The 27867-nt window shown below is 38.5% G+C and overlaps 1 protein-coding gene across 1 annotated transcript; it reads left to right on the top strand.

Annotated features, from left to right (window-relative positions):
- The first annotated feature begins 499 nt into the window (after positions 1-499).
- On the top strand, positions 500-3237 carry LOC134650375 (catalase-like). Its single transcript, XM_063505328.1, has 3 exons — positions 500-633; positions 1348-1533; positions 2002-3237. Exons 1-3 carry the CDS (start codon positions 508-510, stop codon positions 3235-3237), a joined length of 1548 nt encoding a protein of 515 aa, XP_063361398.1. The 5' UTR covers positions 500-507.
- The last annotated feature ends 24630 nt before the right edge of the window (positions 3238-27867 follow it).

The raw sequence follows: 27867 nt of genomic DNA, 5'->3' as shown, positions 1-27867 counted from the left end.
TTGCGTCAGCAAAGCAAAAAGCCCTAATAAAGCGAGACGCTTTCAAGCCTTCCTTTATTTTATTCGATTTGTAATAAGTATTTAAGTAAATTCATTTGACCTGCCTGCAAGTTCACACCGCCATACATGCAAAGTTGCATATCTAATAAGACCATCTTCGTCCAGGCGATTTGAAGAAGTTAAAACATGGATGGGCCACATTTTACAAAACTACAAGTTATAGCTGGTCAAGCAGATCTTGTCAGTAGAAAAAGGCGGCAAATTTAAAAAATGTAGGCGCGAATGGTTATCGTCCCATAGAGAATTTGAATTTCGCGCCTTTTTTTACTGACAAGGTTTGCTCAAGCAAACCCGCCCCATAACCTATAGTTGGTCAACCAACTATAGGTTATGGGGCGGGTACGGGTTATGGGAAGTAGGGATTTAACAAAAAAAAATTTGTTGCAGATTAAGTGTTGCTGATTTCTAATCATCATTGATGTCAATATTATAGGGTCCATATTAAAAATGTACAAGGGAGTTTATTCTTGCATTTTACCTGTGATACTCTTGGGTGTGATACTCGCTGCTAATTCCGTACATTTTGAAGACGTTGCATCTCAACAGACGGTTTTGTTTGCAGAGAGGGCTGGGGTAAGAATAAGCACAAGTGTTGCATAATCTTTCCTTAATACCTACAAATGATAACACGAACAAAGTTAGTACCTAAGTTACTAAGGAAAAATTTAAAACCCCTGATGCAATGAAAATGTATACCCATTTTGGTGGGACAATTGTACAGAAATCGATCTAGTCCCTCAGTTAGCTCGATAAGAGAAAAAAAACAACGGGTTGCACTCAGGGAGTGCCGGCAGAAGTAAAAACTCAATGACTAGTGCAAAATGAACTATGTATAATTGAGGTTAACGCCATCTAGCGTTAGCGTTAATTACTTGAAACCCCTAAGCACATCACTGTTAGTATTCGAGTTATATTAATACCAGTTAGAGTGAAACTCACTAGATGGCATTTAAATCAATAAAGAAAAACTCAATGACATTACATGTAACAGTTTTTCGACCAGGTCACGTGTCCGTCTTACGGTCACGTGATCTGTAGTGCACAGCGCCGCTAAAGAAGTTTTCACTTCAAAATACTTCACCGAGCTATATTCTACACCGAGCCATAGAATTGCCAAAGAACGTTTATTGTCCACCTAACTCTATCTAATCGCATGAATTCGAAGTTAGGGCCTTGTAGTAAATGCCTAACAAATATAACAATTCGGAATTTTTGCATTAAATTTGCACTTTCCACTTCACTTTCCTTTATTTTTCACTCGTTAATTATTTTATCGTATACTTTCAGGGTCCAATAGGGATTTTGACCACGGCAAATGGAGCTCCTGTAGAATTTAAGGACGCCAACGTATCACTCAATCGTAGAGTCATTTTCAACGAGTACTTGATGGAATCTATAACGCATCTCAACCGTCAGAAAATTGTCGAGCGTACAGTGCACGCCAAGGGTGCTGGTGCATTCGGATATTTTGAGGTTAGTATACATATACCTAGGTATTTGTTTACTCCTGTTTGTTAAATGAAATACTAAATTTTGATATGAAATTGTATTGAAGATCACCTCTACCTCAATGTTTAGTTATTTAGGTTAATGTAAGTTTGTGCAAGTTATAAAGCGATAAAGCTGAAATTTAGCGTATAGGTACCTACCCAAGTAACTTCGGTGACCGGTGACATTGCAAAGTGATGACAATACTTAATTACCTATTTTGTAGTAGGAATGGCAGTTTTTTCTCATTAAAATCGATGCGAAAATTGATAGAGTAGGTTATGCTGTACTTGGCTTGAGCTTGTTCTATATGTAGTTATCGCTTATCGTAAAAGTTCAAACTCAAAGTAAATACAGTCAGCAATAAAATCTTCAATCGTAAATTAAATTCAAATTAAATTATATTAATTTTTACTTACTCGCTATCTGTAAAATTATTATATAACTTTTCAGGTTACTCACGACATAACAAATATCTGCAAGGCGAAATTTCTAAATAAAATTGGTAAAAGAACCCCGATTGCCGTCAGATTTTCTTTAGTAGTTCCCAACATGGGGGCTTCGGACACGTTCAGAGACGGGCGTGGCTTCGCTGTCAAATTCTACACGGAGGACGGTAACTTTGATCTGGTGGGCCTGAGTACCCCCGTATTTCCCTACAAAGACCCTCTCTTCTTCCCGACATTCGCAAACGCTCAAGGCAAGAATCCCTCTACAAATTTGTACGATTCGAACATGCTATGGGATTACATAACTTTACGTCCAGAATCAATACACTTTTTCATGTACAAATTTGGAGACAGTGGCATACCAAACGGTTACAGGCATATGCCAGGGTTTAGCGTCCATACGTACCAAGTAACCAACGAACGAGGCGAATCCCATTTCCTTAGATTCCATATATTACCTGATCAAGGAGAGCGTTTCTTGACTTCTAAAGAAGGTATGAAGATAAGCGGAATTGATCCAGACGCCTTTATAAAAGACTTGTATAATGCTATTGGAAATGGAGACTATCCCAGCTGGCAAGTTCTAGTTCAGGTGCTGACTTTAGAGCAGGTTACACATGCTGATTTTGACGTGTTTGATGTGACAAAGGCGCTGCCTCTAGAAAAGTATCCGCTACAACCCTTGGGCCGTTTGGTACTTGACAGAAACCCTGTGAATTCCTTTGCGGAGATCGAACAAATAGCTATGTGTCCCAATCATCTAGTCCCAGGTATTCTTGGCGCTCCGGATAAATTATTTGAAGCGCGTCGGTTGTCATATCGCGATGCTCAATATTATAGGCTGGGGGCGAATTTCCAGAACATAGCCGTTAATTGCCCTTTGAGACAACCTTTTACTTACGACAATGGTGGCCATGCGCCATTGAAAATAACTGATAGACCAACTTACTGGCCTAACACATACAATGGCCCTGTACCTTACGTGGATCCCAAAAGATCTGAAGTTGCTCAAATAGTGCAAGATACGTCTTTAAACTTCGACCAAGTGTCTCACCTTTACCAATACGAGATGACAGAAGACGCAAGGAAACGTTTGCTAAGTAATATTGTTTATAGCCTTGCAACTGCTGAACCTAGGATTCAGGATCGAGCTATCAAGTGGTTCAAGGTCATAAATACAGATTTTGGGAGTAGAGTGGAGCGAGGTCTAGCGAAGGAGAAGAATATTAATAATAGGTAATTAGTAACTATTGTTAATCACCGTCAAATCACCTATGTTTATACTCGTACCTATTTATAATACATATAATAAATCATTGTAAATAGCTGCTTATGTTTGACGTTTCATTAATTTCGATCTATTCTAAAAGAAATGGCCTGTGACCTGAAATTACTGTCCATGACTGGAGATAAAAAACATTGCTTTTAATTTCTTAATTATGATAAACCCAATTGAAGTACCCATCGTTCATTAGGTATTAACACCGAAAATAAAATACAAAGGACGAATTGGAAATTCAACTTTTAACGGGCCAAACTGTAGAAATTTTACAGATATCACTAAAATATAACAAAAAATACTGGAAACTTTTCTCTTAAATTAAATGTAAGATAATTAATTTGTATGTTGCCTGGCCCCACGCATGTCTAATTAAATGGTATGCAGTTTTATTTCCAGTGCAAATGCTGAGGGTAGAGAAGGTATCACATGGACTTTAAAAATATATATAGGTAGCCAATTTGCCAATTTTGTTTCCACATCTACCATCGAGAACGCAGCTCGCGCGGCTCCACTCTGGACGGCCGACAAAGGCAAGCCAGAGGCAGTAGAGAGCCCTGTCTAGGGTTATCAGATCCAAATTTGGAATTTCCTGACAAAATTCCTGAGTTGCTAAATTAAATCCTGACGCTCGTATCGGCGGGTGACGGGGGGGTCTAGCCGTATGCGATATCTATGTATGCTAGATAAGTAAATTTGAATAATGTACCTTTTTAGGTACATATTGTTAATTCACTAAAATTCCTGACATTTTCGTATTCCGGCCGCATTCCTGACAAACAGCCAAAATTCCTGACATGTCAGGAAAATTCCTGACGTCTGGTAACCCTAGCCCTGCCCTACCCATCCACTTTATCCGGTGACAGAACTCCCCAAGAGGAATCGGGTACGTGGAGTCACGACTTCTCAACAGCTCACAAGCTGCCCTGCGTGCCTTGTAAACATAATAAACACTGTATGGTCTGTGACAGGTAGCGCTAGTATTTGATTGTTGTTATTATAATTCATACGCGGGTCAGGTTACGGTCACACGACACCCCGCGGGAGGTTCAGGCGGAGTATGTCACTTTCTTAGGACGTCACATTCTGAGTTCGTCACCTTCTGACTTTGTCACTTTCTGAGATCGTCACATTCTGAGTTCGTCACTTTCTGATTTTGTCACTTTCTGAGATCGTCACATTCTGAGTACGACACTTTCTGAGGACGTCACTTTCTGAGTTCGTCACATTCTGAGAACGCCACTTTCTGAGGACGTCACTTTCTGAGTTCGTCACTTTCTGAGTTCGTCACTTTTTTAGCATAGGTACGATTTAACAGTATAATATGTGCACGAAAGATGTATACTGCCAGCAACCAGATTAGCTGTTCGACATACGGTCGCTTTTATATCCTACATACCAATACCAATCTCTGTTTGCCTTACACCTGACTGGTAGAGAATTCCATTTGGCAAAACGTCCTATGTTTCGTGCAATAAAGTGAAAATAGAGAAATAAATATTAATAATAAAACAATCTAATTATGTTTCAATCGGAGTATTTAATTCAGAATAAGTACTTAGAAACTACAAGCACCAAAACATTTAGCCACAGATTGGAGTTAGGCCGGCAACAGCTTCGATTAAATACACATAAATGTTTCGCACAGTAGGAACCATGATTTTATCATTCGCCGCTGTGATTAGCTCGTGAAGGTATCACGGCAAGCTCGCTGACACCAGTAGAAGGTCATTCCAACATATTTACATTTAAACGGACGGCCGCTCCTTTCATGACAACATATTCTTCAGCATCTTCTGTCATGTCTCCATAAACTCAAACGTCTTTTTTTCTGATGGTAGTGTAAATTTTGGATACCTATCTGCGTATAAAATCAGCATTGCAGTTTTGTTTCAGACAATATTTCTTCTAGTGTCATTTGTGGAGAATAGGTGTCAATGGATTTTTTCTTCAAAGCGTTGCCGAATTTCAGAATATATGTTCAGCCTCAGCCATCAATCACTTCTGCGTATGGAGTGATCCATACTCTCATAGTTCTCATGTTCTTTATTTGTTTGTTTTCTTCCTATATGTTAGGTTACACGATGAATTTTTAAATTATTATTACATTATACTTTTAGCCTGACAATAAAAATCTAGCATGTCGCCGATTTGACATTTTTTTTCTATTTAAAATGCGAAACTACAAAAAGGTTATATATAAGTAGTTTGTCAAAGGACTCTCTCATTTCAAACATAGACAGAGATAATCATACTATCTTTGTCTTATTCTAGTACTAGCACCCAAAAGAAAAGGATGAGTACAGTTTGTATTGTTCTTATTTAATGACAAATTGGTTTGACTATCTATACTTACAGTCCGTTAACTCTCAGAATGAAATTCGTTTTTCGGGTAAAATCGGACGTAATCGCGTAATAGAAAATATATTTTTTAATGTTGATCCTAGCGAAAAAAAGTAGCATTTATTTTATAAGAAATCTCAAATAGATTATTTACGTAAAAGAAAATTTTTTGCTGTGGGCTACCGTTTACGAGTTATTTACGAAAAACTAAAAAATAACAACCTTAGAATAAATTATACGTGACTTTCCCACTTTAATATATTTTAAAACATTGATCCTAGCAAAAAGTGTACTGAATCTTTTTTGTAGGAAATTTTATATGGATTACTTATGTAGTAGAACATTTTTTGCTACGGGCCACCGTTCAAGAGTTATTTACGAATAATAAATAATAATAATAAAAATGATTTATTCGTTAACTTAATTTAAATTACAATATCTGATCCGGTGCCTCTTTTTAAGTATTTTAAATACTTGTGTTATGTTACCGTCATCCACCTTGCCAACAACCAAACCAGCATAATAAGACCTACGAGAGCCAAACCATTGAAGACCTACTACGAAAGCGCCATCTACTGCGAGGTATCGGAACTACCAGCCTATTGCGTCACTACAGCGTCGTGTAGATGGCGCCACTGAGATTTCTGTCATATTAATTGTAATAATCCAATTATACCTTTTAGTTAATTTAATATTATAAAATTAAATGTTTTGATTGTTATTAAATATTACATGATATATGGAGCTTATACGTAATTGATTGTATTAGAATCTATTTTAAAAGTATGTATATTAGCTACCAGATTCAACTCGTGGAGGGGGTTTGTGAATGTTAATAAAAGGGGTCGTAACCGGGGACGAAGCTCTCTTTTTGCTTCTGATTTTTGTACCAACAACTTGGTGAATAATAAATCAGCGTCAATCTATACTAGTTTCATTTTATAGTGCAAGTGCTACGATTACCCATCCTGAGTACGTTAATACCTCAGAAGTGGGATACCTACGTAATGTCTGGCCCATATTTCAATGGTTTGGGGCGAAAAAAGAAGAGAAAAGCCTCAAGTATTGACGCCAACACCGAAAAAACAACGAAATTTTTTTCTTCAACACCACGTGGCGGCGATGAAGACGAGTTACACACACCTAAACGACGACGAATTACGCCCACGGAAGCTGAAGTTATCCCCAAATTCAACCCAGAAGACAGAAATAGCAACGTGAAAGGATGGCTACACAAAATAGACCAGTTGGGAGATGTATACGGTTGGCAGAACAAAGATCGTCAGTTCGTTATGCAAATAAGACTTCGTGGCTCAGCGCGTGACTGGTATGACGACCTAGAAGATTACAACCTCACATGGGACGAATGGAAACATACGCTACAAACGGCATTTCCGCGCTCAACGGATTTTGTCGACCGCTTGGAAGAAATGATGTTAAGAACCAAAATCGATACCGAAACTATGACGAAATATTTTCACGACAAGGTTTCATTGCTCAAGAAATGCAACATCTATAATGAGGACGCTATTTCATGCATCATCAAAGGCCTGCCATTCGAACTGCGCGCCAACGCCAAAGCATATCAATGCGAGACACCAGAACAACTTTACTATGGGTATCTATCTTCATTAGAGAACTTCAAGAGAATCGAAGCTGCTGCTAATGCGAGAAGAACAACGTGGAGGCGAGGAAATACGACTACAACATCACACACATTACCGAAGCTCTGCTACGCATGTCGACGGCCAGGTCACGAGGCGCGCGACTGCAGGACACAACTTCACTGCGACGTGTGCCAGCGCAACGGTCACAGCGCAGCTACATGCTGGTATGCTGCCGGGAGCTCAAGACAACAAATAATCAAGGTCGGTAACGTTATGTTTATCACGTATGATATTTTCCTTGATCTTTATAAAAAGAAAGTGTTTGTGAATGGCTACGAATTAATAGGTTACATTGATACGGGAAGTAAAATTAACATACTTACCATTGAACATGCTAACAAAATGAAACTTGTTATGACACCGTCTTCAGTTCTTATGCGCGGTTTTGGTGGTGCACATTCACAATCACTTGGTACCGTACATGTTGAAGTTCACATAGATAATATCACTTTGTCAGGCTCAGCGGAAATAACTAGCTATAAAATGACAGAAATTGACTTTATTATCGGGCAGAAATTAATAAATCAAGAAAATGTTAGCCTGATCACAACAAACAACTCTGTGACACTTGTTCATACGAGTGATTTAGAAAATACCCTACAGGAAATTAAATTAACTTCCTCCGATTTTGTTACGAAGTACCCGGTTTACTTAAACGCAGATGTTGTTTTGTTGAAAAACAGTTGTAGTTTAGTAGAAGTTCGTATTGACTGTGATGAAAATGGAGGTAAACACACGTTCTTGTTGCATCCGGTGTGCTTTGAATTAGGAAGTACATCCTATTTCATACCCAGAGCTGTTTTATCGTGTCAAAATCCACTCATAAAGGTAATTAATGTGGGCGATGAATCAATTCGATGGACGAAAGGAAAATTATTAGCACGTGTCGAAATTATCAATGCAAGTGAGATGGATGAATGTAATGTTATGACAGTTGGTAACTCATCTATGTGCGATAGGATAATTGAAACTAACATAAATCCTAGCGAGTTAGATGTAGGTGATCTTAATGAGGCAGTTTTGGCAAGGCTTTTGAATTTGTTAAATGAGTTTAGTACTTCATTTGCTAAAGATACTAAGGACTTAGGCTGTACAGATCTAATTAGTATGAAAATCAAAACGACAACTGATGAGCCTGTATTCTACAAACCGTATCGGTTGTCCCATAGTGAGAGCGCCATAGTTGACCAGAAGGTACGAGAGTTATTAGATGCTGGTATAATTAGGGAATCTATGTCTGACTACGCAAGTCCCGTCGTTTTAGTAAAAAAGAAGAATGGAGAATATAGGCTATGTGTAGACTACAGGGCTTTAAACTCGCGTACTGTGAAGGATAGGTACCCCTTACCCAATATAGACGATCAGTTAACTCGTTTATCCGGCAAGGCATTTTTTACGACACTAGACCTAGCACAGGGGTACATGCAGGTCCCTATAGACGAAGATTCCATACATAAGAGCTCGTTCGTGACCAGTTCAGGCCAGTGGGAGTTTTTGAAAATGCCTTTCGGACTGTGCAATGCACCTGCCGTGTTTTCTCGATTAATAAAACTAGCTCTAGGTAACGTTCACACCGAAGTAGCTCTATATCTTGATGACATCATGTTGCCTACTGTTACTATTGAGGAGGGCTTAGATCTCTTAAGACGCGTGTTACAATCTCTTAAAGATGCGAATTTAAAGCTGAACTTACGAAAGTGCTCATTCTTAAAACCAACTGCTACCTATTTGGGACACGAAATTACTCAAGGGACTATACAACCTGGAAAGGCTAAAATAGAGTGTGTTAGCAATTATAAACGACCTAGTAACGTTCATGAAATCCGCCAGTTTATCGGACTAACGTCATATTTTAGGAAGTTTGTGCGGGGTTTTGCCGAAATCGCTAGACCGCTTACAGAACTAACTCAAAAGGGTGTTGATTGGCACTGGGGCCAAGAACAAGAACATGCGTTTCTAACGTTAAAACAGAAGCTTGTAGAAAGACCCGTATTAGGTATATATGATAGGAACGCCGAAACTGAATTGCATACCGACGCGAGTAGCTTGGGCCTTAGTGGCATATTACTTCAGTACCAGCCTGACCGTAGTCTCAAACCGATAGCATATTTTAGTAGAGTCACAAGTAAGGAAGAGCGGTTTTACCACAGTTACGAACTCGAGACTTTAGCAGTTGTAGAGTCCCTAAAACGATTTAGAGTTTACTTGACTGGGATCCCTGTAAAAGTAATCACTGACTGCGCGGCTTTACGAACCACCCTTGTCAAAAAAGATTTAATTCCACGCATCGCCAGGTGGTGGCTTGCTATCCAAGATTTCGACCTAAAAATAGAATATCGCCCTGGTAACCGAATGCGTCACGCCGATGCCTTAAGCAGGAACCCTGTCATTAGCGAGGTACATATAGTAGAGGAATCCGACTGGTTGCTTACTCTCCAGATGCAAGATGACGCGATACAAAACATTATTACTCAACTTTCTCAAGGTACGAATAATGCAGACATAGTTTCTAATTACGTGCTAAAAGAAGGGATTTTATATAGGAAAACTTTGTCAGGAGAACGTTTTGTCATTCCAAAGTTAGCAAAGTACGGTTTATTACAAAAATATCACGACCAAATAGGTCATCCAGGCTTTGAGAAATGCGAGAAAACTATTAAGGCCCAGTTTTGGTTCCAAGGAATGACTCGTTTCATACGTAAATATATAAACTCGTGTTTACGTTGTGCCTACGGTAAGGGTAACTTTGGTAGAGTCGAAGGTGAACTACACCCCATAGATAAGGCAGCTGTTCCGATGCACACATTGCATATAGACCATCTCGGTCCTTTCGTAAAGACCCGCCTCGGAAATACATATCTACTTGTAGTAATTGATGCTTTTACTAAATATGTATTTGCGAAGCCTGCGAAAAATGCCAGCTCAATGGAGACTATTAAACTTTTTAAGGACGTAATTTACCAATTTGGAAATCCTTGTAAAGTAATAAGTGATAGAGGAAAAGCCTTCACGAGCCGGTATTTCAAACAGTTTGCAGAAGAGTGTCAGTTTAAACACGTCTTGAATGCCATAGCCAGTCCCCGTTCTAACGGACAGGTGGAGAGGGTAAACCGCACTCTTCTGAACGGTCTTAACACCATGGCTGATAGTGAATGTACTTGGGATACTAAAGTAGCCGATGTAGTCTGGGGAATTAACAACACGCCCAATTCAACAACGGGCTTCACCCCATTTAGTCTTATGTTTGGTCATAGCAACACACGCTACCCAGCATACCCCTCTGATACTCCTACAGACGTAACTAATCAGCAGATACAACTTGATTCTCGTAGAAACACGGCAAAGTTACGAATTGACCGAAACATGACCGTCATGAAAAGTAGGTTCGACAAAAAACGAAAACCCTATAGGAAGTACTCACGAGGTCAATTAGTTCTGTGGAAAGGTGGATCTGCGAGGGATACTCAGGCGAAGGTTACAAGAAAGCTTGACGGGTTATATACAGGGCCTTACAGAGTAATTAAATGTGACCATAGTATAGACCGTTATACAATTTCTAGCGTGAAAGGCATGAAAGGTTATAAAAGGTTCTGTGCCGTAGTACGAGCAGATGTTCTTAGGCCTTATAAAACAACCTTATCAGATGATGATAGCTCTGGTAGTGACCACGACATAGACAGGGATGATCTTATCGACCTTTTAGAGAGTTAATAAAATATTTGATTTGTCCAATCATATAATATTTGATTTGTCCAATTATAGTGTGTTTGCGCCCATAATAAAGTTAATCATCTTAGCATAAAAGGTAAACAATCAATAATAAAATCTTACGATTAGATCATTCATTTAATTATAAATATATTTAAAGTGTGCGTAATAATAATCTTATCTGTAAATATATTTCTTGAAGTATGTATTTCAATGAATAAAACAAAATTACATGATGTAACATACCTACGATTAAAAAGAAATAATAATTAAATCGGCGTAGGTACATTTTATTTTATATCAACTCTATAGACATCCTGTATACTTATTTACCGTCTTAATGCATTCATAATTTACAAGCGTAAACTGAGAGGGTACTTCTGCTATACAACATAAACAAATGATAAATCTATCTCACAAATACATTGACAACATTATTTTATTGTGACAAAAGGGTAGATATTATAAGCACGTGACAAGACAGTTCATAAAAATAAGGTAAGATACAATTAATGGCAGGATAGAAGCATACAAGTAACGGTCGTAATAAATCCGCTGTGTGGAAATTAAACGCAGTACCTATTTCCTCTAATCTGTGTGATACTTTGTTTACTATACCGAGAGGTACTGTGTGATAGCTAATTACTGTGTGATGCAATAAGGACTATGTGTCTAATACTAACTGTGTAGTAAAAACTGTGTGATATATCTGTGTGAAGCTCCTGTAAGTACCTATGGCACAACCTGTGTGTTTAATAGACGCTATTAGCATGCATATGGTACTAAATAAGGATTCAATAAACACATCGAATGCCTACTGTGTGATACTTAACTGTGTGACATGTCTCCAAAGCCCTGAAATGCGTTATTTTTTTAAACTTTTCCCCCTAATCTGTGTGTTAAACGCAATACCTAGTAGTTGTTTGAATTGGAGTCTAAGAAAAATATGTAAGATATCTGTGTACCAAGTAGATAGTGTAAATTAAAATAAAACTTGCTCATCATCATACAATTTAATGTACGTTTATCATCTGTGTGAAGCTGTCAATATAGGTATCTAACATCAGGTGATATAATATAACAATATACTTGGCTGGTTCTTTATATATTCCAGGTTCCTGAATCGACCGGCGGTCCAACCACATCTACCAACAACTCGAGGGCTCCACCAGCAGGCCGTGGTGGACCACGGCCATGGCAGGACGGCCGAGTGTTACCGTCATCCACCTTGCCAACAACCAAACCAGCATAATAAGACCTACGAGAGCCAAACCATTGAAGACCTACTACGAAAGCGCCATCTACTGCGAGGTATCGGAACTACCAGCCTATTGCGTCACTACAGCGTCGTGTAGATGGCGCCACTGAGATTTCTGTCATATTAATTGTAATAATCCAATTATACCTTTTAGTTAATTTAATATTATAAAATTAAATGTTTTGATTGTTATTAAATATTACATGATATATGGAGCTTATACGTAATTGATTGTATTAGAATCTATTTTAAAAGTATGTATATTAGCTACCAGATTCAACTCGTGGAGGGGGTTTGTGAATGTTAATAAAAGGGGTCGTAACCGGGGACGAAGCTCTCTTTTTGCTTCTGATTTTTGTACCAACAACTTGGTGAATAATAAATCAGCGTCAATCTATACTAGTTTCATTTTATAGTGCAAGTGCTACGATTACCCATCCTGAGTACGTTAATACCAGAGAACACCGCTCCTCCACAAATTGTAGCTTAAAGTAGACGTTATATAATAAACAGGTGGTTTACAGTAATTTCAATTTTAAAGATTTGGAATAGACGCGCTGAAGGCGTCAGTATAAGGTTTACAATATAAAATAATAAGAAGAGGTACCTAGATAAGTAGAGGTACAGTAGGTACTCGAGTACAATATAAGGAGAAAACATATTTGTGGTGTGTGTACGTGTGTGTGTGCGTGTGCGTGTGTGTGTGTGTGTGTGTGTGTGTGGGTGTGTGTGTGTGTGCGTGTACGTTTGTATTATTCTAACATTTGTTCAATTTCATTATAACTTAGGTTTTTTAGCCAGTTACATACTTTTTCCTTACATTCCTTATGGACGGTCGGACAAATATTAATTTTACTGTTTATTTTATTATATAGATTGGCTGAACGAGCCTCATACTGTCTCTTGGCATATTTGGAATTAGTTTTGGTTACTTTAATTGCATTTGGTTTCCTTCGTCTATTGGTAGAGTTTGTGTTAGTTTTATAGGTTAATGTTTTGTGCCGTTTCAAGACTGCATGTAGTATGTAGAGCTTCCTAACTGACAGCAGATCACAGATGTCGTATAGGTCTTTTGTGGGAAATCTAAAGGGTTTAGCATACATCACCTTCAGTAGTGATCTTTGAGCCCTCTCAAGTTCGAGGAATTTCATTTTCGAAGCCCCACCCCAAACCGGTATGCAGTAGACAAGAACTGAAAACGTAGACGAAAAACTCTAAAAAGGGACCTTAACACCATAATAACATCATAATTTGACAGAGTCGCCGGTCAAAGGAACCGAGGTGGAAAGTTCCCAAATTAGTAATCTGATAGCCCACGTAGTGAAGAATCTAAAAAAAATTTTTGGACATCGAGGTTTGTACCACCTTGTATAGAGTAGTTAATACCACCATAACTAGTAGGTAAGTAAATATTTAAATTCATTAAAATATGTGACTTTTAAGTACTTACTGTATATTTACAAATTAAATTTAAAATTATTGTTTTAATTTATTCTTTTATTTTAAAGTAAATTTGAATTAAAACTAGAGATAAAATAAAAAACACAAACTATAAAATAATATACTTACTTACCTACAAAAAAAAAATGTGACTGTTATTACCACTCTATATAATTTCAGCCAGAAGTAGTAAATGACGGTGTGACGTTCTGCTTTCAAATTCTGATTCTATTTTATATAGAATATGACAAAATGTCAAATAGCAATATAGTCATCAACCAAATATTAAGCATAACGTCATTAAATTAGGGCTTATTTTACATTTATCCCTAACTTTTTGCGGTAAGTTTAAAACTTTTTGTGAGTGAGTAAGAAAGCAGAATAGCAGTATCACCTTCGCGTGTTATCGCCGATACCCGATGTAAGTATCTTTCTAAAATCCGAAGGTCATTAGAGTTAACGGACTGTAGAGTTAGACCAAGAAAAGTCTGCAGCGATTTTGATAGCCCATGCAGTGTAAATGTTATTTTAATCATCAAACTTATATGGAATTATGACGTATTATTAACACTTGCACTGCGTGGGCTATCTAAATCGATGCAGACTTTTCTTGGTCGAACTCTAGATAATATGTTGCGCTAGCTTCGACCCGCGACTTCATCTGCGTGGAAATATAATGATGATGATGATGATTTATAAACAATAATTAGGTCCTTCGCGTCGTAGCGCAAAAACAATCAAATTTTCGTTCCCCTTTGAAACCCCTAAGTAATATTTAAAAAACACGAAAAAAAAGAAAGAAAAATGTTTATAGGGTTGTATCTTCTAAACCGAGCGCAAAAATATTAAAATGTTCATTCCTCTGTAAGAAACCCCTAATTAATATTTAAAAAAAAAAACAAAAAAAAACAAAATAAAAACTTTATAATGCTGTATCTCCTAAATCGTGCATCGTAGCGCAAAAATATTCAAATTTTCGTTCCCCTTTGAAACTCGTAAGTGATGTTTAAAAAACACGAAAAACAAAAAAAAATAATAAAAAGAAAGAAAAAGGTTTATGGGTTGTCTCCTAAACCGTGCGTCGTAGTCCAAAAATAATAAAATGTTCATTCCTCTGTAAGAAACCCCTAATTAATATATAAAAAAAACAAAAAAGAAATAAAAAAAAACAAAAAAAAAATTTATAATGCTGTATCTCCTAAACCGTACGTCGTAGCACAAAAATAGTCAAATTTTCGTTCCCCAAGATTTGAGGCCCGGGGAAGGACATATACTTGGTCAACCAGATCTTGACAGTAGAAAAAGGCGGCAAATTTGAAAAATGTAGGCGCGAAGGGATATCGTCCCATAGAAAATTTGAATTTCGCGCCTTTTTTTACTGACAAGATTTGGTTGACCAGCTATAATTATTATCATCATATTTCCACGCAGATGAAGTCGCGGGTCGAAGCTAGCGCACCATATTATCAAATTATAGTTGGTTAAACCAATTTGTCATTAAATAAGAACAATACAAACTATACTCATCCTTTTCTTTTGGGTGCTAGTACTAGAGTAAGACAAAGATAGTATGATTATCTCTGTCTATGTTTGAAATGAGACAGTCCTTAAACTATATATAACCTTTTTGTAGTTTCGCATTTTAAATAGAAAAAAAATCAGCGTTGTCAAATCGGCGACATGCTAGATTTCTATTGTCAGGCTAAAAGTATAATGTAATAATAATTTAAAAATTCATCGTGTAACCTATATAGGAAGAAAACAAACAAATAAAGAACATGAGAACTATGAGAGTATGGATCACTCCATACGCAGAAGTGATTGATGGCTGAACATATATTCTGAAATTCGGCAACGCTTTGAAGAAAAAATCCATTGACGCCTATTCTCCACAGATGACACGAGAAGAAATATTGTCTGAAACAAAACTGCAATACTGATTTTATACGCAGATAGGTATCCAAAATTTACACTATCATCAGAAAAAAAGACGTTTGAGTTTATGGAGACATGACAGAAGACGCGGTATGCTGAAGAATATGTTGTCACGAAAGGAGCGGCAGTCCGTTTAAATGTAAATATGTTGGAATTATGACTTTCTACTGGTGTCAGCGAGCTTGCCGTGATACCTTCACGAGCTAATCACAGCGGAGAATGATAAAATCATGGTTCCTACTGTGCGATACATTTATGTGTATTGAATCGAAGCTGTTGCCGGCCTAACTCCAATTTGTGGCTAAATGTTTTGGTGCTTGTAGTTTCTAAGTACTTATTCTGAATTAAATACTCTGATTGAAACATAATTAGATTGTTTTTTATTATTATTTATTTCTCTATTTTCACTTTATTGCCTTATTGCACGACAGGACGTTTTGCCAAATGGAATTCTCTACGAGTCAGGCGTAAGGCAAACAGAGATTGGTATTGGTATGTAGGATATAAAAGCGACCGTATGTCAAACAGCTATTAATCTGGTTGCTGGCAGTATACATCTTTCGTGCAGTTATATTATACTGTTAAATCGTACCTATGCTAAAAAAGTGACGTCCTCAGAAAGTGACGAACTCAGAAAGTGACGTCCTCAGAAAGTGGCGTTCTCAGAATGTGACGAACTCAGAAAGTGACGTCCTCAGAAAGTGTCGTACTCAGAATGTGACGATCTCAGAAAGTGACAAAGTCAGAAAGTGACGAACTCAGAATGTGACGATCTCAGAAAGTGACAAAGTCAGAAAGTGACGAACTCAGAATGTGACGTCCTAAGAAAGTGACATACTCCGCCTGAACCCCGCGGGAGGCCGCTCGGTGAGTCATATTCCATACATATCTACGGAATAAACGCGAATAGGTAGTGGGTTATAAATATGTAGATCTCTTTAAAAAGATGTAGACGTCTTTTCCCCCTGATGAAGACAAGTTTGCAACGATTTTGATAGCACACGCAGTGCAAGTGATAATTATATTAAACGTCAAACTTCTATGAAATTATGACGTATAAATAACAAGGTTAACAGTTGCACTACGGACTTGCACTGCGTGTATCAAAATATTTTTCACCTCAGCAGCTCGAACAAGGGTACCTACTTTGCTACTTAAAAACAGTGAGCAAAATCGCATTTTGCTCACTGAGTGAGACAAAATGAGCAAAATGCGACTTTGTTCACTCAATGAGCAAAATGCGATTTTGCTCACTGTTTTTAAGTAGCAAAGTACCCTTGTTCTAGCTGCTGAGCTGAAAACTTAATTGTTGGTATATCTTAAGAAAACATGAGTGAATAGAGGTAAGTGATGAAGAAGGAATATATTTTTCGGCTTCTCTAATATGTTCTCACTGCTGAGGTGAAAAGTTTTGTGAACTACACGAGATCAAAGTTATTTAAATCTCGTGCGCTTTTGAGTCCCTTACCACGCTCAAGATTCTAAATTATCATCTTATCTTATTATCATCTTATTATCATCTAAAATATCATTCTTTCGCTTGCACGGGACTCAAAATAAGCACTCGAAGAAATATCAAACTTTGATCTCTTGTTGTACAAATAACTATTGGTCTAAAGATAAGAATGTGGTCAATATAATGCATTGTACTAATAGAACCACTTTCTTGATGGTGATTGGTGACACCGCCTACCTATTATACGTCTAGGTAGGGCAGGTACATTTGTATTTGTAAAAAAGCTCGACGTCAGCCTTTCCACTTAACGCTGGCTGTTAAGAAACTAAACAATAAGTAAAATTGCGTCAAAACACATCACTAAACAATAGAAGTAATAAAACAGGAATGTGCTAGACTTGTTTCCAATTTCACGCTTTGAATTGAATTTGCACTTTCCCACAAGTAACTGAGAAGGTTTATTCAGGTTTCTTCGGTCTCAGTCGTAATTCTTTTTGACTATTACGATGCAGCAACGCAGCTTAGTATAGGTACCTACTTACAAAAGTTATGAAAACCACATGTAATGAGAAACAGTATCTGGACACGGAGGCACGATTGGAAATTGATGGAAAACCGGTAAATTTAAAAATGTAATATTAATACATAATTGAATATGTATTATGTATATATACGTACCTACCTACCTTTGTGGTAGTTCTCCTCTAAGCTTCATGCTTTAACCCTATAACCCAGCATGTAACAACGTATCGAAGGTTTTTTTTAAATACTACGTCGGTGACAAACAAGCATACGACCCGCCTGATGGTAAGCAGTCTCTGTAGCCTATGGACGCCTGGAACTCCAGAGGTGTTACATGAGCGTTGCCGACCCTAACACTCCGCACCCTCGTTGAGCTCTGGCAACTTTATACGTATTACGCATTCATGGTATAAAATAGAAGAACAATAACAAATAACCAGCAATCTATTGCTTTATATTATTCAGCCTATAAAGTAGGTACCTACCTAACTTGAATTTCCTATCAAGTGTCAACAGTCATTTAGCTTTTAGTGCCCTCTGAACGCGATAAAGACATCGTTTCTCCGTCCACGGCATCAATGGTGATCCCAGAAATGTGTTGCCATTAGACTAGTTTCCTCTCATCAGCTCAACAGAACGGAACGCTATCAGTTGCAATTGTCGTCGATTACTCTTTCATTTCCCTAGTAAACTTGCTATGCATAGATTGCATAGTTCGGTGTGCACGATGCAGTAAAACTGTGTTTACCATACAAACTGCCAGTAAATTTTCTAGTGTCAGTCTAGTAGTAGGTACTAGAAGCTAGAAGGTAGGTAGAAAATAGACGGAAGTATAAATTGAGGTCAGGTGGATAAAATAATATCAGGCCAGCAATCAAAATTATAGCAGGCAAATGTAAAGGATCAGGTACAAAACTTGTAAAATAGTAGGTACATATAAAGCTCGTACCTACCTACTTTGCAACAATAAGGTACCTATACCGTCCCTACTTGTATCAACATTGCGAAAAATAGAGTTCCTAGCTGTTTACATTGGCAAATCAACCTGCGACTTCTTCTAACACCTAGCGGTCTAGCATGAGTTGCATTAGAAACGCGCGACTCCGTACTTGAAGTCGCGCAAGATGTATGGAGTCGCCAGTTTTGAGTAGGCTCAACGCTTCAACATTTTCGATGTAGGTAAGCTTATCAAAAAAACTAACTGATAGCTTCATCTAACCGGCTCAATGGATGTGAAGGCCGTTGCCCTTGCAAAATGCCATAATCGCTATGCTTTTACTTGTCTGGTGGGTGGTGGCAGCAGTAACTTGCACCGTAGGTGACGTTGCTGCCCATCCCTCGTTGGCAGGGGCGTATTTACCCTAGGGCCATCCGGGCCTGGCCCGGGGCGCCAACCCTCAGGGGCGGCATGGGGCGGCATATGCCGCCCCTAGCGGATTGCATTTTGTTTTTCTTCCTTGACTTCTGGGGCGGCGAAACGTATTGGCCCGGGGCGCCAAATTTCAAAATACGTCCCTGCTCGTTGGTCTTATTAAGTTTTAGCTAGCCGTATTCATTTCTTCTCAACTGAAACGTACAAAAAACTAATAAAAAGTCGTAAATCCGTGCACATTACTCGATCGTGTAAAGCCAACTTGGCTCTATTCCTACGTCAATCAGAGCGTCGCAGCCTATATATTCAAAATGCATTTTATCTCGACTGTAAATCCTTCCCCAGTACATCTTGACATTTAGATTCTCAAGAACTGTGAGGAAAATGAAGATCAGAGTAACTGGGTCGGTGTAGCAATGTGGTTTTTGTAAGGTAAGAAAATAGTTCGATATTCGATACTGTTCATCCGATCCCACTTTCACATCGATATGTCAAGACACTCGGCGATGAGAAAACTGTTGCTGGACGTTTGAAATTCGAAACGAGAAAATATGTATATCAATTAAGCACCTACATACTACATATTACCTAGACATCTACTTACCGTACGAAAGTCGAAATGACCGATACAACAGTTGCAGCTGCGCAAGGGGTTAAAGTCGTAAGTCGTAGAGTCAGACCGAGAAAAGTCTGCAGCGATTTTGATAGCCCACGCAGTGAAAGTGTCATTTTAAACGTCAAACTTCTATAAATGTCTGACGTGTAAATAACACTTGCACTGCGTGGGCTATCAAAATCGCTGCAGACTTTTCTTGGTCTAACTCTAACTTTGTTTAATAAATAAAATAAATAAATAAATTTATTTATTTTCGACCAACTTGAATCAATTCCACCTTAATGCTTTACCACGCTATACTATCTCAAATGAAAAAGCGAGGCTACTGACCGGTGACATCGAAAAGGTCTAGAAAAACAATAACTGACAACTTCAGTGTCACACGAATCGCGAAGGAAAGAATATCCTGAGGATTTTGAATTTGGAAGGCTAGCTAGGCGGAACGTCAATCGCGGTTTTCTTCAAAATTTTATTTAAAATATTAATTATTTGATCCGATTTTGGTGCGATTAGTGATTTTCTCCCGTAACTGTCCATACAATTAATTAATTAACCCAATAAATGGGGAAAAATTCCCCAGGTGACCCGGGAGGGTCAAAAAACCCCGGTCGAATTCCCCCGTCTCCAGGAGCTTTCGTCACGATCCACGAAAGCCGGGATATCCTCGCCCGTAAGGCAAGATTGAATACGAATTTGAAGAACAATACTCGAACCTCAACCCCAGGAAATGTCGGTAACTCAAATAACAGATCTCGTTCAAATTCCCGATCTCGCATCTATCAGTTAAGTGAGGCAGATACGAAGGATAAAGACAGTAGGATGTCAGAAAATGTCTTGAAAAACACTTTCTCAGGTCTCCCTCTTGCTCAAGATGTCTCCCAAGAGTCCGATTTAGCTCTTGGCCAAACAATAAACTCGCAAGGCGGCCCATCTCAGGTAACTCCTCCGGATTACCTGCAGGGCTCCCCTCCATCCTCGGCTGTAACAACCCCTAATTTTTCTGCCTCGATAACGAATTCGGAAAGATCCCGGTATGAACAGAGTGACCCAGGTCCTTTTTCAATTCACGTTCAATATGATAGTCTATCCCCTGGAGCCTCTCTTCATCCTGTCTCTTTCGGACAATTTATCCATCTACACCAAAGACAGTTTCCGAACGTCATCGATGGCTCAATCAAAGGACTGGGCCGCAACAGAGTGTCGGTTAATTTTCACTCTTATCAGGATGCAAACGACTTTTTGACATCTCCCACTTTGGCAAATAAAAAACTAAAAGCTTTTATACCTTCATTTAACGTTACGAGAGTGGGCTTAGTTAAAGGACTTCCGACTGACTGGTCTCCAGAAGACATAATAAACTTTGTAAAGGTTCCAGAGGGTTGCGGCCGAGTGCTGAAGTCCCGTAGACTTAACTTCAAAAAAACAAACTTCCAAGACGGCTCTTTCAAATGGGTCCCCTCGGAGACTGTACTCCTCACCTTTGATGGTCAAATTCTTCCCCCCAGAGTATTTGTATGCTATAACTCATTAAAGGTGGAATTATATACTTTTCCTACTTCCCAGTGCTTCCGTTGCTGCAGATTTGGTCATACTAAGGACAAATGCCGGTCGCCTCCTCGATGTTTTCGCTGCGGCGGGGACCATCTTGGAGAGTCCTGTGAAAAGGAGGACTCTAGATGTATCAATTGTAAAGGGGAAGGTAATCACTTAGCAACAAGTAAATCTTGTCCTGAATATCTTAGACAAAACAGTATTAAAAAAACGATGGCTGAGGCAAATATTTCTTATATAGAAGCAGACAAACTCCACCCAATGGCAGGCAAGTCTTATGCCAACGCAGCCGCATCTCCTATCATCAATCACTCTTATATAAAAACTACTTTTACCAGAGCGCGCTCCCCTCCTCCTCATAGAAGCGGATATGACCAAAAAGGCCACCGGGCCATGGTCACTGACAACCCGTTACTGGCTAGTAATGGGACAGCCTTCAATAACCCCTACTCGTCTTCAGAGGGTGAAAAAGCCCTTGCCGCTATTCTAAAACTCTTGTCTGCGCTGACCAAACTGTTTTCTTCCCCTAATAACAACCTGTTGTCCCTCGTTGCCCCTTTACTTTCATCGCTTTTTTCTTCAGATTATGGATCAAATAATTCTCCAATGGAATAGCAGGAGCATCAGCAATAAAAAAAGTGATTTAATTTATCTAATTAATAAGTATAACCTTAACATTATCGCTCTTTCGGAAATATGGCTAAAACCAGAACATAACTTCAGAGTCCCTGGATTCACTTGTATTCGTGATGACAGGTCTGATGGTTACGCTGGTTGTGCTCTTCTAATTAGGAACTCCCTTATACTCAATAAAATCAAAATTTCTCCTCCTTCTGACTTTCATGTTGTGGCCGCCCGTGTGGCAGACTGTACTTTCGTATCGGTTTATTTAGCCCACCCTTCCAAAATAATTCTTTCTCACCTATCCTCTATCCTGCAATCTCTTCCTCCTCCTCTAATAGTCCTAGGGGATTTTAACTGCCATCATCAAGTTTGGGGAAGTGGTAGGTCGGACCCCGTGCTAGGTAACGAACTCCTTAAAATAGTTGACGACTTGAACCTTTGTATCCTTAATACTGGTTCCCCTACCAGGCGCACCCGCCCTGGGGAAACAACCAGTGCAATTGACCTTTCTCTTTGTTCTACTAATCTAGCCCCTCATCTTTCCTGGGAAACCCTCGATTCATCTTTCGGCAGCGACCATTTCCCAATATTAATCAAATCTCTTATATCATCCAAGGAAACCCGATCTCCCTCCCTTCCTCTCCTCAAATTTCATCTACTTAACGCTGATTGGGCAGAATACCAAAATAAATTAAACAACTCTTTGTCTCTTCTTCCCCCGGTTTCCTCTGAAAACATCGACCAATGTGCCGAGGATTTCTCTAAAATTTTATTACAATGTGCAGAACTAGTTCTCCCGGTAAAGAAGCCATCTTCGGGAAAAATTAGCTCCCCTCCTTGGTGGGACCCACAGTGCACGATAGCTGTCAAAAAAAGGAAAAAATGTGAAACAGAATACCGTAACGACATTTGCATTTCAAAATACATAGAACTTAAGAAATGCGTAGCGGAAACAAAACTCCTCCTGCAAACAAAGAAACGAGAGGGATGGAAGTCTTTCTGCTCTTCCATATCTCCCTCCACACCAGCTCGCTTTTTATGGAATAACATAAGAAAATTTAGAGGTTGTAAACAATTCTCATCCCGCTCTCATCCTCCGTCGAAGGAGTGGGCAGAAGCATTTATGGACTCTCTCGCTCCCCAATATGCCCCAAACAATTTAGAAATTATGGCGGATTATTGTAGAATCTCTCACGCTCGCCTAGATGCACCATTTTCACATGTGGAACTAAAAATGGTTTTAAGTCGTGTCAAGGATTCTTCTCCAGGGCTTGATGGTATCCCCTACTCTTTCATTAGGAACGCCCCCGAAAAAATCTCTTCATATTTTCTGGAGCTCATCAACTCTATTTTCACTAACGGCATTATCCCTCATCTCTGGAAGTCGCAGTTAATAATCCCTATCCTAAAACCAAATAAAGATCCTCTAGACCCTTGCTCGTATCGCCCTATCGCTCTATCGTCCGCCCTTCTAAAAATCATGGAACACCTAATTAAGAACCGACTTGAGTGGTTTGTTGAATCACATAACCTTCTTTCCACTACTCAATTTGGCTTCAGGAAAGGCAGAAGCTCAATGGATAGTCTTGGGATATTCACTACTGACATTCGTGTTGCGTTTAGCCAACACGAATCCGTAGTTGCTGCCTTTCTTGACGTCAAAGCCGCTTACGATAATGTGCAGCTGCCCATCCTTCGGAAGAAGCTTATCCAATGTAACGTCCCCCCCCGGCTGAGAGATCTCATCATTAGGGTTCTTTCAGATCGGCACATATCCTTCAGAGGTAACGATCGATCTATCGCCCCGTCTAGATCCATTTGGAAAGGTTTGCCTCAAGGGTCTGTCCTCAGCCCATTGTTATTTAATATTTATACAGCCGATCTCCAGTCAGCCTGTAATCAGGTTAATGTCTTACAATATGCAGATGACATCTTATTATACTCTTGTAGTAAGTCGATTCCTACAGCCGCTGATCTTCTCTCCCGCGCCTTAGATTCCCTCAACAATTGGCTTGAACTCCATGGTTTCGAACTTTCTCCTCCAAAAAGCAACATAGTCGTTTTCTCTAGGAAATTATCCCTCCCTGCTATTCATGTCTCGCTTAAAAACCAGATCATCCCTGTCAAACCCCATATCAAATTTCTTGGCTTGGTACTTGACTCCAGACTCACGGGACAAGCACATTGTGAATATATAGTGACAAAGTGTGAACGTAACATCAACATTTTAAGATGTCTCGCTGGTGTTTGGTGGGGAGCTCACCCCTTTGCATTGAAACTTCTATATAACGCCATTGTCAGAAGTCTACTTGACTACGGTACATTTCTATTAGAACCTGCTAACGAATCTGCATTGCAAAGTCTCAACCGCATTCAATCAAAAGCTCTCCGTATAGTCTCGGGAGCGATGAGATCTAGTCCCATCAATGCTTTACAAGTGGAATGTGTCGATCCCCCTCTTGATCTACGTCGTCAGTTTCTTTCTGACCGCTACCTTTTCCGTACTTTCCAATTCTCGATGCATCCTATCTCTCCGAAAATATCACTTCTGAACGAATTCTACAATCGCTCTCGTTTTTGGACTAATCAATCTCCTCCATGTTTAGTTACCAGTTATAGAAGGTTTAAGTCCATAAAAGACCCAATGTTTCACTCCCACAACCTTCCCATGTTCGAACATCCTTTCCCCGTGACCATTTTACAGCCCCGTGTTCTCCTAAACTTTGGCTCTGCAAAAGGCGATATTTGCGCAAAAAATCATCTTCAATTTACCCTAGGGGTAAACTGGAAAGGATGGCACACTTTGTTTTCTGACGCTTCCAAATTGTCTCCCGCCGGTTGTGTAGGAGTTGGGACCTTCCACTCGCAATTTGGAATAGTACAGAAGGCGAAGTGTCCTCCCGAAAGCTCAGTTTTCTCTGGAGAATGTATGGGTATTCTCAAAAGCCTGGAATACTGCCGAGTGGCCCGTCTTAAACGGACCCTAATTTTTTCGGACTCAAAAAGCGCCCTCCAATCTCTTCTTTCGGACCCCTTTTCAACCAAAATTCATAACCCCTTAACATTCTTAATAAAAGAGGAGATCGCGTCTGCCTACCTTCGGAATTGTGAAATCGTTCTCGCCTGGATTCCTAGCCACTCAGGCATTCCAGGAAATGAAATAGCGGACCATACAGCTAAAAAGGCCGTCTCATGCGGGGACAAAGTCCCCTTCAAAAACTGCGCTTTTGACCTTCTTTCTCTTCCAAAAAAATTTCTTTATAATTCCTGGAACGCCCGGTGGCACGTATCGAGTAGGACAAAGGCTAAAAATTATGCGTTGTTGCAGCCGGATATAGGGCAAAAACCATGGTTTCACAAGGTCTTCTTGAGCAAAAGGGCGACCTCAACAATAATCCGAATGAGACTTAATCACTGTCTCTCCTTAGTTCGCCTATCTAAAATGCATTATCGGGACACATCATTATGTGAATGTGGCCTTGGCGATGGAACCCTTAACCATCTGTTCTTGAACTGCCCCCGTTTGAACCACTCACATCTCTTCTCTGGTCTTATCTATCAAAAAATCCCTCTTCCGACGCATATGCCCTCTCTTTTAATCCCTAACCCCTCTATATTTCGACTCCTTTCAAATTTTATCAAAATTAATAATCTAAAATTGTGACCCTACCCCGCTCCCTAATCTGATCAATCCTTTCGTAGTTCCTAATCCCGTATTTCAATTTTTTAATATACTTTTTCTTTATCATATTGTCGTGATGCTGGCAAATGCCTTCGTGGCGATAGCCATAAAAAAAAAAAAAAAAAAAAAAAAAAAAAAAAAAAAAAAAAGAATATCCTAATTTGCAATATACATAATAACCAGGAGGCAGCCATTACCAGCAGAGGCGTCTGCCAGCAGCAGCAGACCAAAACCACCGGTAAGCCAAGTTACTGTGATTTGGGTTAGTATCAAAAAATACAATCCACTGGCTTTAAGCCACAGGTAGGTACAGTTAGGGAAACTTGCCAAGTACCTAATTACTGAAAAATACCGCCCCTTAAACTTTAATACGTTTATGTATTTTATAGCTGGTCAACCAAATCTTGTCAGTAAAAAAAGGCGCGAAATTCAAATTTTCTATGGGACGATATCCCTTCGCGCCTACATTTTTCAAATTTGCTGCCTTTTTCTACTATCAAGATCTGGTTGACCAAGTATACCTCAAACACCCTATAAAAAGGTAAGGTAGCGTAAACAAAAGGGTCTAGCCGCAATTCTATAGTGAAACTGCCCCTGGCTGAAGTGTATACCTTTCTTAGGTGCGTTTATTTGTCTTATTATAAGATATTGTTTTACCAAATTTCAAGGCTAGAACCCCTGTGGTTTGGCAAAAATTTTTTTTTTTTAAATCATTTTTATTTTTTTTGTAGCTAAACTAGTGGTTCGATTGTTTTGAAATTTGGATGTTAATTGCATCTAATATTAGTATATTTCCAAAAAAAAATCAATGTTGTAACTTGTTTATAAAGGCTTAAAAAATATTTTTAATTTTTTAAACTTTTTTTTTAATACTTGTGAGATAGCGACAACCTCAATTTTTTGTTATTTAATGCAGAATATACTATTGCATAAAATATTTTTTTTGTAAAAAAATCCATTTGGTGCAGCAAGGTAAAAATGTCTTACTAATGCATACGGGCCGTCCTTCTTACGTACTTTAGGGTGGTTCACGTTTGTATGGGAAAAATTCAAACTCTAGCTAGAAGAAGCGGCACCCCCGTATTTGGTTACACTTATTATGCTGATAATGTACACCAAGTTTTGTAACTTTATCTCAACTACAAGGGGGTGCTCAACCACTTTGAAAATTTTCAACGTTGTATGAAATCCAAATATAAATAATTTTTTTTTTTTACATTTATATATAAGTAGTTGTTTTCACATTATTTGTAAATGCGATTTATAAGTTATTAAATAAAAAATATATTTCTTTTTTAAGAATTTGTCAGGTGAATTAAAAAAAAATTGAAAAATTATGAAAAATATAAATAAATATATTTTTTTATTTCATAACTTATATATCAATGTGTTGTTTTCACATTTACAAATAATGTGAAAACAACTACTTATATAAAAATCTAAAAAAAAAAAATATTTAGTTTTGGATTTCATACAACGTTGAAAATTTTCAAAGTGGTTGAGTACCCCCTTGTAGTTGAGATAAAGTTACAAAACTTGGTGTACATTATCAGCATAATAAGTGTAACCAAATAAGGGGGTGCCGCTTCTTCTAGCTAGAGTTTGAATTTTTCCCATACACACGTGAACCACCCTAAAGTACGTAAGAAGGACGGCCTCTATGCATTAGTAAGACATTTTTTACCTTGCTGCTCCAAATGGATTTTTTTACAAAAAATATATTTTATGCAATAGTATACTCTGCATTAAATAACAAAAAATTGAGGTTGTCGCTTTCTCACAAGTATTAAAAAAAAAGTTTAAAAAATTAAAAATATTTTTTTAAGCCTTTATAAACAAGTTACAACCTTGATTTTTTTTTTGGAAATATACTAATATTAGATGCAATTAAGATCCAAATTTTAAAACAATCAAACCACTAGTTTAGCTACAAAAAAATAAAAACGATTTAGAAAAAAAAATTTTTTTGGCCAAACCAAAGGGGTTCTAGCCTTGAAATTTGGTAAAACGATATCTTATAATAAGACAAATAAACGCACCTAAGAAAGGTATACACTTTAGCCAGGGGCAGTTTCACTATAGGATTGCGGCTAGACCCTTTGTTATTACTTCCAAAGTTCTGAGCGCAACACGCAAATCGGATCATGCATTGCCTTGCATTCTTTACAATTTACAAGAAGAAAAACCGGTCAAGTGCGAGTGGGACTCGCGTTCCAAAGGGTTCCGTACATTAAGTCCGACTCACGCTATTTAGACTGCACATTTCTAATACAATACAATACAATACAATACAAATCCTCTTTATTGCACAACCTCAGAATAAATTTACATGGAAACACAAATAATACATGAAGACAGAGGTAAACAACCGGCGGTCTTATCGCTAAAGAGGTGGAGGAGGTTCTAATAGGTGTAGG

The sequence above is a fragment of the Cydia amplana genome, chromosome 8 (genome assembly GCF_948474715.1).
Source record: "Cydia amplana chromosome 8, ilCydAmpl1.1, whole genome shotgun sequence".
Classification (NCBI taxonomy): domain Eukaryota; kingdom Metazoa; phylum Arthropoda; class Insecta; order Lepidoptera; family Tortricidae; genus Cydia; species Cydia amplana.
This window is presented reverse-complemented; position numbering and strand designations above follow the sequence as displayed.